General features: G+C 53.3%; 1 protein-coding gene across 2 annotated transcripts; it reads right to left on the bottom strand.

Annotated features, from left to right (window-relative positions):
• Positions 1 to 108: 108 nt before the first annotated feature.
• Positions 109 to 14986, bottom strand: Pdk2 (pyruvate dehydrogenase kinase 2). 2 transcript variants are annotated; one of them, XM_032913160.1, is made up of 11 exons: positions 14730 to 14986; positions 12970 to 13111; positions 6121 to 6192; positions 5490 to 5674; positions 3885 to 3974; positions 3602 to 3679; positions 2774 to 2850; positions 2558 to 2656; positions 2354 to 2461; positions 1782 to 1895; positions 109 to 1136 (listed from the first exon to the last, which is right to left on the bottom strand). In XM_032913160.1, the coding sequence occupies exons 1-11, from the start codon at positions 14845 to 14847 to the stop codon at positions 996 to 998; spliced, it is 1224 nt and encodes a 407-aa protein (XP_032769051.1). In that variant the 5' UTR covers positions 14848 to 14986; the 3' UTR covers positions 109 to 995. The 2 variants fall into 2 exon arrangements, with proteins under 2 accessions (XP_032769051.1, XP_032769052.1); XM_032913161.1 differs by having other exon boundaries at positions 1051 to 1146; positions 14730 to 14980.
• Positions 14987 to 15521: the final 535 nt, after the last annotated feature.

Genomic DNA, 15521 nt, shown 5'->3' with positions numbered 1-15521 from the left:
CCTGGTTGCATGCTCTGCTCGCCAGCTTGGCCAGATCCTGAGGAGTCAGTCCTCACAGGTGCTTTGTGTATGGACACCCCCTCCCCCAGCAAGGAAGCCAGGCAGCAGTCACATTTCATCTATTTACTGTGGATGTCACTGTCACCATCCCAGCCACTGGGAGGGGCACACGGCTTTAAACCCTGTGTGCGGAGGGCAAGGGCGAGGCATCTGAGATTACAAAACTGGCTATGTACATGGGGCGTCCTGGGTTTGAGTCGTCTGTGCACACATAGTGGGCATAGGAAGTCTGGGGTCTAAAGCTCAGGCAGGGATAGGGTGAGCGTAGACTGGGCAGGGAAAGTATACACGTGAGGACATGCCGGGCCAGGAAGCGGCAGAAACATTGCTAAGATCGCCTTGGGGACAGGTTACTCTTAGGCCTTCTCGGTGGGCCTTGGGTGAGAACGGCCACCCATTCTCAAGTTCCCAGTGGCAACTTTAGTGTCCAGAGTGGAGATGGAGAGAGGCTGCAGGATCAGAGACAAGGTTGGACCCTGTCTCCCCAGTCTCTCTCCATCCTTCTTACTATTGACGAAGAAACCAGCCCAATGTGCCTGTACAGGGTGTGGGCATAAGGCAAGCGAGGCAGCCACGTGGAAGACCAGGACTATGCAGGCAGTGAGGGGGACCCAGGGTTTCTGGTAGAAAACAGACAGCTCTGGTCTTGGGAGAAGTGTCTCTGGGGCACCCCACCAGGTAGAGCCGTCCCCAACCCTCAAGCATCATCACCATGGAGACCAGGCTCCAGGGAAACCCCCAAGGTTTCTCCATAGAGACAGATTGGCACTTAGGGATCGCCACAGATGGGCCACTGCGATTTCTACAAAGACAGATCTGGCCATCGGGGAGACCCAGTTCCACCCCCCGTACCCCAGGGGATAGATAGGGAAGTCCCTGTGGTGGCTGGATTCAGAGGTGGCAGCATCCTCCCAGGTGCCAGGAAGAGAAGGCCCCTAGCTGACCCGATACGTCGATGTGTTCTTGGGCTCTGTGCTGGGCACGCACCAGTCACCGGCCTCCTGGATGGTCTGGTAGTGGCGCCAGGCAGACTTGTTGTAGACAGGCAGGCGCTCCACTGAGTCCGTGGACAGGGCCTAGAGAGCACTGCCATCAGCCTCCTGCTTGCCCAGGCCCTGCTTACTGCCTTTCAGTCACCCAGGCCCTGATGGTCTCCCTCCCCGGAGTCCTAACTCAAGTCTAAGCCCCATAACCAGACATTATCTGAGATACTACCCCAGGCCCAGAAAATCTCCTAAAAGGGTCTCAGCCTTCTTTTTTTTTTTTTTTTTTTTGGTTCTTTTTTTTTTTCGGAGCTGGGGACCGAACCCAGGGCCTTGCGCTTCCTAGGTAAGCGCTCTACCGCTGAGCTAAATCCCCAGCCCCAGGGTCTCAGCCTTCTGTGTCTTGCCCTGGCCCATTCCATGAAGCCGTCCCCTCAAGGTCAGGGAGGTAAAAAGGATCAAGGGAGGAGGCTGGGTTGTGTGACCCCTATTAACACCAAGGCACACTTCCTCTCAACTGAAGTTCAAGATCTGTAAGGTCCCCCATCCTTCTAGCCCACGGCTCCGCAGAAGAAGGGGCCTTCCTCGTAGACCTTGGACCCCCTGAAGTTGCCCACCACATTAGTTTAAAGTTACAGCACTCGAGGAGCCAAGGCTCAGCTATGAGTCTGGGGCCGGGAAGGATGAGGGATGGGTAGAGACCTGCTAGCACCAAGTTTGCCCCCTGGCGGGCCTCACCTTCAGATAGATGACAGCATCTGTCCCAAAGCCCTCCATAGAGAAGAGCTGCAAGTCCCCCTGGAAGTACTTGGCGTAGAGGCGGGAAATGGGGAGTCCGTACCCAAAGCCAGCCTACAGAGGGGCCACAGGTCACAAAGTGAGTCAGGGATGCTGGACTGGGGACAGGCAGGGGTGGAGAAGGGACATCTCCGAAGCAGATGGGAGTAGGTGGAAGGCAGGGGGACTGCAGAGGAAGCAGGGAGAGACAGGAGAGGTCTACCCAGAGGTCTGGGTGGTTAAAAGCTCCTTAGAGTCCATTCCCTAAGCTCAGGACCGTCCGTTCCACAGGAGCAGGGACAGAGGGGACAGCAACTAGCAATGACGTGGAGAACGAGAGGAGAGGACTGAAGACACATGACAGCTCAGCAGATGGGCAGATGACCAGCAGGCGGGGGCTATTAGCAAGCGGGGAGATGGGAGGCCATAGAGTCGCAACAGGAGACTGTTGTCACACAGCCATGCGGGGTGGGGGGAAGTATGCTTGGGAGTTGAAAAAGCAGGAGCCAGAGGACGGGAAGAAGGCGTCTCACCAGCGGGGTACCCCCAGTGCCAGGCTGCGGTGTGGGAGCTGTAGAGTACATGTAGCTGAAGAGCCTCTCAATCTTCCTCAAGGGGACACCCCCGCCTCGGTCACTCATCTGGGAGACAAGGGGCATGTGAGAGACCCTCCCAGGTTATCTGCTCCACTCCTCACTCCACCCCCACCTCCCACGGCCGAGTCAAGGGTCACATACTTTGATGGACAGATCTTCTTCACCGAGCGCCACCATGATCTTGATGGGAGGGAGAGTGAGGCTGGACTCGTGGCTTTCCACTGTGGCCCGCATGGCATTCTGGGAAGGGAGTGAAGGATGAGGTAGTGAAGAGAAGCCAGCCCCAAAGGTGCTCCTGAAGTTGAGGGCTAAGGGCTGACCCTGCCCAGCCTCCCCTGAGAAGGGCGGCCCTCTTACCTTGAAGAGTTCAAAGAGCATGTGGTAGAGGTGGGAGGGGACGTAGACCATGTGAATGGGCTGGGTGGCGTTGGTGGCTGTGGGAATGAAGACCAAGGGCAGGAGTATACAGCAAGGTCACCATCCACAAACTTATCTACAGTGCGATCCTGCACTCTTATTCCTTCAGTGCAGACCTTCCCTTTCTCCACAGCTGTGTCTAGCCTAGTGGCTGCACCCCTTCCAACCCTTGGAAGGACAAGCTCAGCCCTGCTTCTTCCTTCCAGCTGCATGCAAGGCCCGGGAGTGGGTACCACTTCTGACCGCCCCAAAGCATCTCTTGATGACACTGCTGGTTCTTGGGTTCTGGGGAGGTATCCCATCACTCGTCACTCTCCATAGTCCAGCCCTGTCCCTCCTGTCACTTCAGAGCTTTTTGAATTAGCTTGTGTATTTGCATGTTCAGTAGTCACCTATCACAGGTCCCAACTCCCTAGCACCAAGAATGTACCCTCTGTGAGGACAGGAGCCTTGGCTGTCTTCTTTACATGATGCACATGCCAAATGGTGAGCAGTTATCCAACAAATTAATAACACAGAGTAGCTCCTCTCTAGGGGAGCTACTAGGGGGAAACAAGACTTGGGGAGCACAGCTCCCCTACTCTGGACTGTCTGCATTGCTCTGAAACACATGCATGGGTACACACACACATACATGTACACACACATACATATATACATATACACACATACACACATGTATGTACAAACATACACACATGTACGTACACACACACACACATACACACACACACACACACACACACACACACACACTCATTTGCTTACCATTGACTTCCTGGATCTCCAGGTCAGGGGAAGCCATGTAATACTTGTCACACAGGAGCTTAGCCATGTCATAGGCGTCTGAGAGAAGACAGGACCACTCAGGTTAAAGGTACGGCTGACAGCAGCAGTCCCTTTGGCACTGACTTTAGACATCACCAACATGAAATCCATGGGGACATGGCCCCCCACCACTGGGAATGGCTGACCTGGGTGCTCTGACCTGGTTATCTAGGAGGGGTCCTTGGGGCTCCTTCATGGGCCAGGCCTATGGTGGGGGGCTCACCTTTCACCACATCAGACACGCTGCAGTTGGGATCAATGCTGCCAATGTGTTTGGGGTGGGCTGGGTTGGTGCTGCCATCAAAGATGAGGGCTGTGGGCAGAGGGAAAGGCACTGCTGGCTAGCTCACAGGAGCTAGTCCTCCCTATTCCTAAACACCCCGCCCTTCACCTCATCTGTAGTTCTCTGCATGTTCCGTGCTAACTGTGCTCCCCAAGTCTTGTTCCCCCCTAACTCAGGCCTTCCAGAGCCTCTGCACCCTACAGCGGTCTTTCCATAGGCTTCTCCCACATCATACCCTGTTAAGTATATGTGTGTGTGTGTGTGTGTGTGTGTGTGTGTGTATGTATGAATGTATGTGTGTATTATGTATGTATTTGTGTATATGTGTGTATGTATATAAGTGTGTGTATATGTGTATGTATGTGTGTATATATGTATATATACATGCATGTATGTATGTGTATGTATATATGTGTACATGTGTATACATGTGTGTATGTATGTATACATGTATGTGTGTATATGTATATATGTGTGTGCATGTATATGTGCATATGTATATGTGTATGTGCATATGTGTATATATGTGTGTGTATATGTGTATGTATATGTGTATGTATATATATATGTGTGTATATGTGTGTAGGTATGTGTGTATATGTGTATGTATATATGTATATATATGTGTATATGTATGTGTGTATATATGTGCATATGTGTGTGTATGTATGTGTGTGTGTGTGTATATGTATGTATTTTCGTGACAGGGTTTCTCTGTATAATAGTCCTGGCTGTTCTGGAACTCGTTTTGTAGACCAGACTGGCCTTGAACTCACAAACATCGGCTTGCTTCTCCCTCCCAAGTGCTAGGATTTAAGGCATGCAGCACTATACCCAGCTTTAAGTGTACACTTTGCTTTCACACAATACTAGAAGCTTCCACCAGCTTGCTTTTCTTTGAACATAAAGAACTCACATAACTTACATTGGCTATGCTTTGTCAATCAGCATAGAAAACTCTGAATAGGAACGGCAAACAATAAACTGTTTTTTAATACAATGGAGTTTTAATGTTTTGGGTGTGGGTGTGGGTGGGTGGGGGATAACGCGTCAATGCCTGGCAACATGGCTCAGTGGGTAAAGATGCTTGCAGCCAAGCCTGACAACTTGAGTTCAATCCCCAAGGCCCAGATGATGGAAGGAGAGTATGAACTGCAGGATGTTCTCTGACCACCACATGTGCATAAATAAATACATACAATAGTGAAACTGTTTTCAGAACATATTTTACACTTACAAATATTTAAAACAATGTATTTCAACCCAATGTTGCACTCTGACTTTACTTTGGGAGCCAGTTACTTTTTAAAATGTTTATTTACTTTTTTTTTTTTTTTTTTTTGAGGTTGGCCTCAAACATAGGATTCTCCTGCCTCAGCTTCCCAAGTGCTAGGATTATGGGTATATGCTACCACACCTGACTTAAGCCACACCCGTCAGTTCCTGAATGCCACTCAGACCTCTGGGCACAGTGGCTGAAGTGGGGACCCCTGCTTTCTTGTCCTGCCAGGGTCCCCTGCCCTCTCCGAAGCAGCCAGAACTCACTGTGCTGGTTAATGAGCATGCGGATAGAGATGCGGCTGAGGTAGAAGCGGTCCAAGAAGTACTGGATGTTCTGGTTGGAGACGGGGTCATCACCATAGGTGTCCTTGTACTCCAACACTCCCTGTGCCATGGTGGGCACTACGTCATTGTGCCGGTTCCGGATGGTGACCAGGGCATCAGTGAACCTTCAGAGAAGGCAGACATTTGCCTCTCCCCAGTCTCAGGCTTGGGGACACCCCGGTTCTCCTTTATTCCTAGTGGCCTATCAGTGCCTTCATTTTCTCTATCCTTCCCAGCCCAGCAGACACCACTCACCCACCTGAAGCCCACCCCTACAGTCCCAGCTGTCCAGCCACCTTCCTGGACAAAGCTCTTGGTTCCTCTGACGGTTTGTTCCTGAGGGCAGGGTTCCCCCACATCCTCTTGGCATGCTGATATGCTGACAATTACCATCGTCATCTCTTCCAGCAGACCTGGCTTTCCCAGAAGTAGCCTGTCTTCCCCATTTCTTGGCATATCCCTGAAGGCACGGCCTTTTCCTGCACCCAACTGGCATTTCATCCTTGGGGCCCTGACCAAGACGTCCTTGCCTGCACCTGCCTTCTTGTCCCTAAAGAGGGTGCTCACTCACTGGCTTAGGGTCCGGTGGTCCTCGGGGTCCTTGTCCAGGAATTCCATGATGTCCAGCAGACTCTGGACATACCTGTGTGAAAGCAGAGGGGTCTGTGAGCTCAGCTGAGACTACACAATGCTCCCTCTCACCCCCTCTGAGGCACACAGAGCTGAGCTGGCTGACAACCAACACCCCATTTCATCTGCTCTGGGTCTCCCCGACACCCTGGTAAGTTGTATAAGGAAACCTCGAATTTGCTAGTTCCCCCAACGGTGCATGTCTTTGCTTCAGAACCCTATTAACAGCGACCTTAGGAGGGACCAGAAATCACTCCCACCTAGAAGCTGGAAGAACAGGGGGCCGAGGCCCAACTGCCCCACAGGCCACAGTAACAGAGGGCTCAGACCTGCTGTGCTGAGCCCCTTTTCCCACAAAGATCTTAGTGTCTCTCATAGGGGGCTGAGGTTTTAGTGGACAATGGGTGCCGCTGGCAGGCTAGCTGCTGGCACAGGACCCTGCCTAGGGAACCCTAGTTTTAAAAGGTGAGTAGGTGTGGCCATGGCGGGCAGCACTCCCTGTGCCTCGGATAGGACCAGGGATGCTCATTCTACCCTGCAAAGCCAATGAGCAGGGTGGGTGAGCCCTGCTGTCTGTTTCAACTCTAGGCCTGGTGGGAGGGGCAGTCTCCTCACCAACTAGGAAAGGTTAATGAATAAACAGCATGGGGCTTGTGCACTGAGCTTCTGCATGTGAGGTAAGTCTGCCCGAGGCTGTAGATGGTGCCAATCTGGTGTCACTGTCCCTTTGCCTGACTGAGTCATGACCTTAGTTTCTCCCACAGACATGCCCCGCCTGTATCTTGTTCTAGAACTGTGAAAGTACCAGCCCCCTTCCGTTCCATGTGGCAGAAACGCTTCTGGCCTGAGGACTGGAAGGGCTGCCTAGAATCCTGTCATGGAGAGCTCCCGAGGCCCAGCAGTGTCTCTAGCAGAGACACTAGGTTAGGACCCATTCCACAGCACCCAGAGCTCTGAGAAGAGAGGGAGGAATGAGCCCGGAGCGGTGCCCAGCCGGGTGGGAGTACAGCAAAGCCTTGCGGTTCTCCAGAACTCCTGCCTCCAACAGGGCTGCCGCTGCTCCGGATCTCACCACCGCCTCCGCCTCTGTGTAGCATGCCTTTCTCTCTGTATCCCATTAAGTGCTCTTTTGCTGGTTCTGCTGGGTTCAGTGTGGCCCTGGGTTAGCTATGCAACTTCTTGTTTCCTCACTAGGACAGGTGGGGGGGTTCTTATCCCTATCTCTCATTGTGCAGTGAACACTCTGAACGCTGGCCCCTCAAAACCTGTCACCAGCCAAGCACACGCACTCAGCTCACTACTGCCTTGCTTTAGGCTATTCCCCACTGGGAGCAGGAACAGGCTTGGTCTGGGGCTCCTTCCTGGCTTTCCCAGCCAGAACCTAACACAGTACCCATGTGAGTTGCTCTTTTTGCTGACTAGCTAAGGATAGGATCAGCGAAGAGACCAGCTTCCTGACAGACTGCCTTCCCCACTGCCCAGAGGCATCAGGAGTACCTCAGTCTCCTTAGAGAGGCATGGCAACTGATGTTCACTGAGCTACTTCTAGGGCCTGACCACTGCTGCTACCTGGGCTCGGAGACCCACACAGGGCCTTTAATCACAAATGGCCGAAGGGGCTTTGAGGGAGTGGGGGACTTGGGAGAGAGGCTATAAGTGAATGTGGGGAGGAGGCAAGGGGAGAGGAGGGAGCAGTTGGAGGGTGAGCCACATGACCCCTTCTCAAGATCCATGGTGGGGGGCGGGGAGACGGAAGGGTCAGAAGTAAGAGGCTCCAGTGCATGCCCACAGGTCGTGGGTGTGAGTGAGCCCTGCTGTCTGATCCACCTCTAGGCCTGGTGGGAGGGGAAAAGATTCTCAGACGCAGGAGGCTCTGTGCTCGGCCAGAGTAGAAATGAGCAGGGTCCCAGCTCTGAAGCCCAAGGCAGGGCTGTACAGTGAACTTACAAGAGAGGTAGAACTGGTTACATGGCCACTGACATGGAACAAAGGCCACCTGGGTATGTTGACAAAAGTAGTACTGTTGGAGTTGCTGAGGGGACTGGAGACTCGCATCCCTGCCTGTCCCTCAAAGGGCCATTTCCACGGGGGAATAAGGCTGGGTATATTCTTGGTTCTTCAGGGAAGAACATGGGAGGTTTTGCTCAGGAGCCTTTGCCCTAGCCCTGAGGTACCCGTAGGCCTTCTATGTCACTCTAGGATATAGCTGGATCCTCCAGAGAGACACACTTGGGTGGGGTTATGCTGGCCCTGGGGTAGCCCCTCTAAGAACCAGGCTAAGGGCACAGTATGTGCCCAGGTTGAGACGGGGAGGCTTAGGGTCTAACTTACTCCCCTCCTTAGTGTTTCCAATGCCCCAAGAAAACACAGAGACACACAGCCACTCCCTAGCCAATACCCTCCAGGGAGTGGAATGCAGGCCTGAGGGGAGAGGCAGGCAGTAGAACTAGGAGAGGGAGGAGGGCATGCGGCCACCTGCAAGCCCTGTGTGGGAGTAGAGAGACGGCTGAGCCAGAGCCACGGGAGTAAGTGTGTGTGTAAGGAGTATACGTCTGTGGGTGTGTACCAGCATCGACAGCTGCTGAGGACAACGGTGTGAACCAGACCGCAGTCAGGGGAGGAGGGTGGCTACCAGCATGAAGGGAGAGGGCAGACATATCCCACATCTGGAGTTACTCTGTGAATGGGCAGCAGGCTTGGGTTTGGACACTGGCTGTTCACTGAAGGCCACTGAGATGTTCCAGCCCAACTGCAAAATGAGGTTCACATCCGGAAGCTCGGGTCGGGTAGGGCTTAGCTTTAAAATCTCCTGGGGATCACTCCCTGTGAGACTACTGGACCAGGTGTGCTGGGGGACTGAGGGCCAGGCTAGTTCAATGCAGGCTCCACCTCTCGGCTTGCCGGGTGGGAGTGGGGCTCTTCACAGGGAGAGCCTGGGGTCCACATACCTTGTGGACAAACCAGGGGAGGATACACACACACACACACACACACACACACACACACACACACACACACACACACACACACCTGCTGAATCATCTGCTCCCACACACCCCTTACAAGTCTACAAAACCCGGTGACGAGAGTGGCTCACTGGCTGTGTCTGGGGAAGCACCGGCAACCTGCCCACGCCTCTTCAGGTGGTCTTCCTCTTGAGAGGGTCCACTGGATACCCCTGTGCACCCTGGAAGCACCAGGGGACATTCCATTCTGTAGGTGAGCCCTACTTACCCAGACTTGCATGGGAACATGGAAGCCATTGCCCTGCGGCATAACCCATACAAAGCCTTCTTCCTGTCCCTCAAATGCAGCCTCCACAACGCAAAGCCTGGACCTGAATCCCAGATCCACCAGGACTCCCTAACCAACCTCAGCCAAGATTCTCCACTTCCTGAGCCTCCATTTCCCCTGGAGATGAGGAAATCCACTTGGAGGGGAAATCATAAAAGATTGCAGGACCATCTGAGTTAGCAAACACAGTGGCCCCTGACACTCCACAAGCCCTCAGGTGTGTTAGTCTTTGTGTGTGGGGGGGGAGGGGTCTACCCCCTCTGTTCTCATTGCTGCACAGCCTCTGAGACCTCTGACAAAACTGTGTCACCTTTGACCTGCAGGTACAGCTGCCCAGAAGCATGGAGCTAAGGCTGGTACTGTTCTTGACATGTGTGCTGACTAGTTTTATGTCATGTTGACGCAAACAAGGGTCATCAAAGAGGAGGGCTCCTCAAATGAGAAAAACGCCTCCGGAACACTGGGCTGTAGGGAATCCGGTAGAGCATTTTCCTCATTAGTGGTTGATGCAGGAGGGTCTAGGCCATTTGGGTAGCCCCAGCCCTGGGCTGGTGCTCCTGGATCCTATAAGAAAGCAAGCTGAGGGGTTGGGGATTTAGCTCAGTGGTAGAGCGCTTGCCTAGGAAGCACAAGGCCCTGGGTTCAGTCCTCAGCTCTGGAAAAAAAAAAAAAAGAAAAGAAAAGAAAAGAAAGCAAGCTGAGAGTGCCATGGGAAGCAATCCAGTATGACTTCCTTTAGTGATAGAGTAGGATGTGGAAGTACACACCAAATTTCCTCTTCATGCTTTTGGTCATGATCCCAGCAATGGTAACCCTAACAAAGACAATGTATTTCATACTGCCCAGTAATATAGGACCCTGAGAAACAGCATACCGTGAGACTCCGCTATCCTGGCCAGGAAGCTGAGCCCAGGAAAGGCCTACTGCTCTGCGGGGTTACCTATCAAGACTCTAGGTCATGTACATCACACACATGCTGCTGCCAAGCCTGGGGGGCAGCCCCAACTTCCAGTAACCCCCAAACTATGGCCCCAGTTACTCCAAGTCTGAGCAGCTAAGAGTGGATCCAGTTTCTTTTGAACTGGGAATTCGTCAGTTCGAGCGCCAGCCCAGGCCTTTAGCACTCCATTAACTATGACTGTGTACTAACTACTGTTCGGCCAACAGCTCCCCCACTCTGCACACCTCTCGCCCACGTCCCCAAGGCGAGGTTCTGCTCGCTAGCCATCACTCAGGCTAGTGGCTCTCTGCCCAGGCTCCCCATGAAGTCCCTTTCATGAAGGCCTTGCCCAGCTCCACCACTCCACCATCCCATCCCCCTTGAGTTTATCCTAAAAGAAAACTGCACTCGCTCATCGAAAAACACCCAGTCCTGCTAGCAAGTCCTTCCTGTTCTGCCATTTTAGCTTCCCTTGCGGTGGCTGAGACACACTGGCTCTGCAAACCCCCCTCAGCGGCTCTCTTTAGTGTGTCAGGATGACCCACCACCCCTCGGCATGCTCGCCTGCATGCTGAATCATCCGCCGGGGAAGTGTTTTCTCTGATCTACCCTCTGCTGTGCCCTGGCATTCCTCCCAAGCTTGGAGGGGAGAATAAGTCAAACAAGCTTCCCTGTCACAGACGGGAGTCCAGCAGCCCCTGCCCCCCTCTGGCCCTCCACTTGTCAAGCTCCCTGGCTGTCTCAGAACGGTTTCTTGGGAGGGGTCTGAGAAATCTTGTCATGAAGTCAGGGACCAGCTGGTGAGTCAGCCGAGCCAGTCAGCCGGACAGACTGGAGGAGGGCTGGGAGAACAGATGGTACCTCTTGTTTCCTCCCCCAAAGCCCTGCCACCCTGCGGGAAGACACGCAGACTGGCTCGGAGGTCTTGGACCTCCTAGTGCAGGGCTCAGTGACAGGTAACTTAGTTGGGCCACCTGAAATTCAAACCCTGCTCTCCACCCACCCCTCACCTTCTCAGGTCTATTCATAGCTCCCCCTTGCTAGCTACGAGTATCCAAGCCCTTCTGTGTATTCTTTTCAGTTTTCTCATGTGTTTTGTCTTCAAACAAGTTTCATTATGTTGCCTAGGCTGGTCTTGAACACCTGAATTCATTATCCTCCTGCTTCAACCTGCCAACCACTTAGGAAGGCAGGAATTGTCTCCACCCTGCTTAGTTTTCTTCATGACGTCAGTTAGCGTGCACTGCACACCTAAATGTACCTGGCCTGGTGTGCACGACCCTATCCTTACTGGGACCCATCTCTCTAGAATAAACCAGGGAGAGACATATCCACGCACAGACACAATGCTGGAAGGCAATCAAAAACACCACAGGACACCCTAGAAGGGGTTGGTGTGAAGGAGAGTAATGGTGGACACATCCATATATGCTTTTGTGTTTTACAAAACGAGCATGTTACACTTCTGTAAGTGGGAGACGTCATAGTCAATGTCATTTCATTTAAAAAAAAAATGGAACCTTCCCTGATCATGACTTCTTCACATGTTTGCACTGGGTTTTGTTTAGCCCGTGTTGGTAGTCTCCCAGGGATGCCTTGGGCTCCTTGTGGGGAACTGCTGCTGTCTTTGCGTTTGTTTGTGTGTGTGATATTGAGACTTGAACACAGGGTCTCGTCTATACCAGGCAACTGTCTTACTGAGCTACCGTCAGTCCTTTGTTTGTTTGGAGACAGAGTCTCACTAAGTTCCTCAGGCTGGCTTTACAATCATGATTGTCCAACCTCAGCCTCTGAGCTGGGATGACAAGCCGGCACCACTCGTACTGACTGCCTAATCTATTGTTTCAGCTGCTGAGGAACGGCCCAGGGCAAAGGCAGCTTTTACTACTGAGCTTAGACACGGGACAACGTTGGGCCCACGGGTCCGTCACAAGCTCCCAAGCCTCAGTCATTCCACATTGCAAATCCTGAGGACTAGCTTCTTGCCCAGTTGTCACAAAAGTCTATTGACGATCAGCCAGGGACATGCCCAGTGACACATTCGCCTTTGTTTATGTTTCCAGTCAGGCTCTCGGCTAGTGGCTTCCAGTTACTCAGCTCTGTGCCTACGGCTACCTGTGATAAACTTCTGATCCTTGCCCTCTGAACTCTTTGGGAAGGGACTGTGTTGTCTGCTTTTCACTGAGGGTTTCTTCAACACTCAAGACAGATTTTCCACTTGGATAGCTGAATCTTCACCTTTTTCCCCCTCGTTTTCCCAAGTTACTTCGGCAAACAGGAGCATGGGCTCCAGGGACGGGCCATGGATTACTGCTGATGTGAGCAGGACTTTTGCTCTTGACCATGAAAGCTGCGCTCTCTTGGATGGACCCTAAGTTCAGAAAGTGAGACCAGACTGAACTTAACCTTTGTCCCTGTACAAGCAAAGGATTTCCATGTGACCTGGGCAACTCTGCAGCCTCTGGGGGCCCCCCCGGCGCCTCGACTCTATCCTAGCTTCTGACACGAGAACGGAGGAGGAACATGGTGAGGACGGAGGTATGTGAGGGGCCTCACCAGCTCTGCACCAGTTGCACTGAGGGGGTGCTCAGCACCCGGTCAGGAAGCAGGTTGATCTCTTTCATGATGTTGGCCAGGCGCACGGGCAGCTCCTGCCGGAGGAAGGTGAATGAAGTTTTCTCGCAGGCATTGCTGGATCCTGAGGATGGCAGAGAGGTCAATCAATGGCTGCAAACCATGGGAACAGTCGTACAGGTGGAGGCTGGGCAGGGGGAAATGACCATGTGACCTATCTGTGGCACACAGCAAGGCAGCCTCCTAGCACTGCAGGGCTTGAGCCTTCTTCCCCAGACATCCTACCACCCGGATGCCACTTCAGGAACAGAATGTATCACTCGCTGACCCTCGATTAAAACCCTGTTTGTTTTTAACCAGGAAAACAAGATGTCCCTGGGGTTCACTCGGAACTGTTCTGGCCCAATTCACCCCGCTTTCCATCTCTATAGGTAGCACTCATCCTAGGGGACTGGCCCAGGGCGCAGAGGTACCTACGAAAGCCTCCTCTCCTTGGGGTGCTAGGACTAGGTTCCCAGGACTGTAGGAACTCAGTATCATCCCTAAAGCAGGCCATCTGAGGAAACAGATGAATGCCAATGTAGAATTGGCCATGTTAATGACCATCTGTGAGGCAAATGGGGACCTTGGTCCAGGGTCAAGATTAAGAGGCAGTAGAGGAATGAGTAGTGTCAGTCTAGAGACAGGAGACCTAGGACCAAAACGAGGCCTTACTTCTGAGACTTACTGTGTATCACCATCAGTTTTTCCCATACAGGCGGATCAGACTACTGCAAGCCCCTTCTAGCTGTGGCACTTTTCTGGGGCCTGGAGTGGGCCCTAGAGGATATCCTATACAAGCAACGCTCACAACGCTAACTGAACAGGGAGACACAAAGGCCCATCCTGGAAAACAGGTGCCCACGTTTTGCCTGCCATTTCCCTGTCCTCCTGCCTGTGACACAGCCAACTCTTGAAAGACCTGGGCCCACTCCCGATCCCCAGCTGGCACCATGGGAATGCCATGTAGACAGACAGGGCCACACAATGTCTCTATCCACCACTTGGCACAACCCCAAAGCCACCTCAACCCTCAGAACAGAGTGGGTGATCTTCAGAAACGCAGGGATAGCCACGGGAGGGTGCAAGCCACCTGACTACCTCATGGTAAGTTGGGCTTTGCCCAGTTAGGAACTGCTGCCAGGGCAGAACAGATTTGATCTTCAAGTGTCCTTGCCCAGTGGGCAGCTGCAGTGGGTGGAGGATCACCAGTTGGGGAGCTCCTCTTGTTAGCACCTCCTACTCAAGGAGCCCCCTTCCCGCCAGCCTAGGCATTTCTCCCTTGCTCTGTTCAAAAGTACCCCACCCTTCGTGCACAGCACAGGTCTTCCGGATGACTGAATCTCTTTAGCATTCCCAGCAGCATGTCCCCTGTTTACTCCTGGCCGCCCACTCTCAGTGGCCGAGATCCCCCACTAACTCTCTCATGTCTGGATGCGGTCCTATACCCTCACTGCCTCTTACTCTCCACGATCCTTCGCAACGCTTTCTCCGCGCCCCCATTCTTAGTTAACTGTGAAGGGGCACTCTTAACTCTTTGTGGGCAGTCAAGCTTGCCTGGCTGTTTACCCATTCCTGTCCATACTCTTCCAAGCCAACCCTCCTGTCACCCAGGACCTCTTCCTCGGACGTTAACCTCTCATTGCCAGGGTCTCCTTCCCCGCGCCCACCGTCCCCGGTGCCCGCCTACGCCGACTCCGTACCGAAGTCTAGAAACTGCTTCATGGACAGCGGGGACGGGGAGAACTTGCTGAAGTGCTCGATGTACTTGGGCGCCCCTGCCAGGGACGCATTCTTCAACAGCGCCCGGAACCAGCGCATGGCGACGACGCCTGCGGCTCGGGCTTGGCTCCCGCTGCTGTCCCGGAGCTGGAGGTGCTGGCACCGGCCCTCCGCACGGCCAAGCACAGCCGGGAGACCAGCTTCGGCCGCCTCCTCCCTACCCTTGCCCTGGCGGTGCCTCCAACGTCTAGCCAATCGGCTTGTCCCGGCGCCTCGACGTCGCCAATGGTCGCGCACAAACAACTCCAGGAGAGCCAATAGCCTTGCGCTTCGACACGTGGCTCTCCTCGGGGCCCACCCCCTTAACCGTGAAGGTGCTGGAGACGGCCTGTTGTTTTCCTGGGTTATGCTAAAGTCCCGCCTCCTGTCGCCAACTACCATAGACCTCTTAGGGGCAAGTCCTGGGTTAACCCCTTCTTCCCCAGAGCCCCGCTAAGCACTTCGTTTGACCTTCTACTCTTGCTTTTCCCTGGTTCATTCCCCTGTCTCCTTTAACCCTCCCTTCCCTGCCTTGTCCCTTTCCTAAAGGCACCTGTTTGACCTGACAACCTGCTTACCTGTTCTGCCATAGGGGCTCATAGTGGTTTCTCACTCCTATGATGGACCCTGAATGAACACTTGTCAAATCTGGAACCAAGATGCAAGCTTATAATAAGCTATCCTATATGCGTGCAACCCGCTGACTTCCATAATAAACTAGAGGCCCAGGAAAA

The sequence above is a fragment of the Rattus rattus genome, chromosome 9 (genome assembly GCF_011064425.1).
Source record: "Rattus rattus isolate New Zealand chromosome 9, Rrattus_CSIRO_v1, whole genome shotgun sequence".
NCBI lineage: Eukaryota > Metazoa > Chordata > Mammalia > Rodentia > Muridae > Rattus > Rattus rattus.
Note: the sequence above shows the minus strand (reverse complement) of the source record. Positions and strands in the feature narration are given on the sequence as shown.

Excerpts from the sequence above, each read along its gene's own strand:
- Pdk2 (XM_032913160.1), bottom strand. The coding sequence starts at position 14,847 with ATGCGCTGGTTCCGGGCGCTGTTGAAGAATGCGTCCCTGGCAGGGGCG. Across the intron at positions 13,112-14,729 it reads GAAGCAGTTTCTAGACTTCG|GATCCAGCAATGCCTGCGAG; the intron begins GTACGGAGTCGG and ends TGCCATCCTCAG. Across the intron at positions 3,680-3,884 it reads CGTGTCTGATGTGGTGAAAG|ACGCCTATGACATGGCTAAG; the intron begins GTGAGCCCCCCA and ends GTCTTCTCTCAG.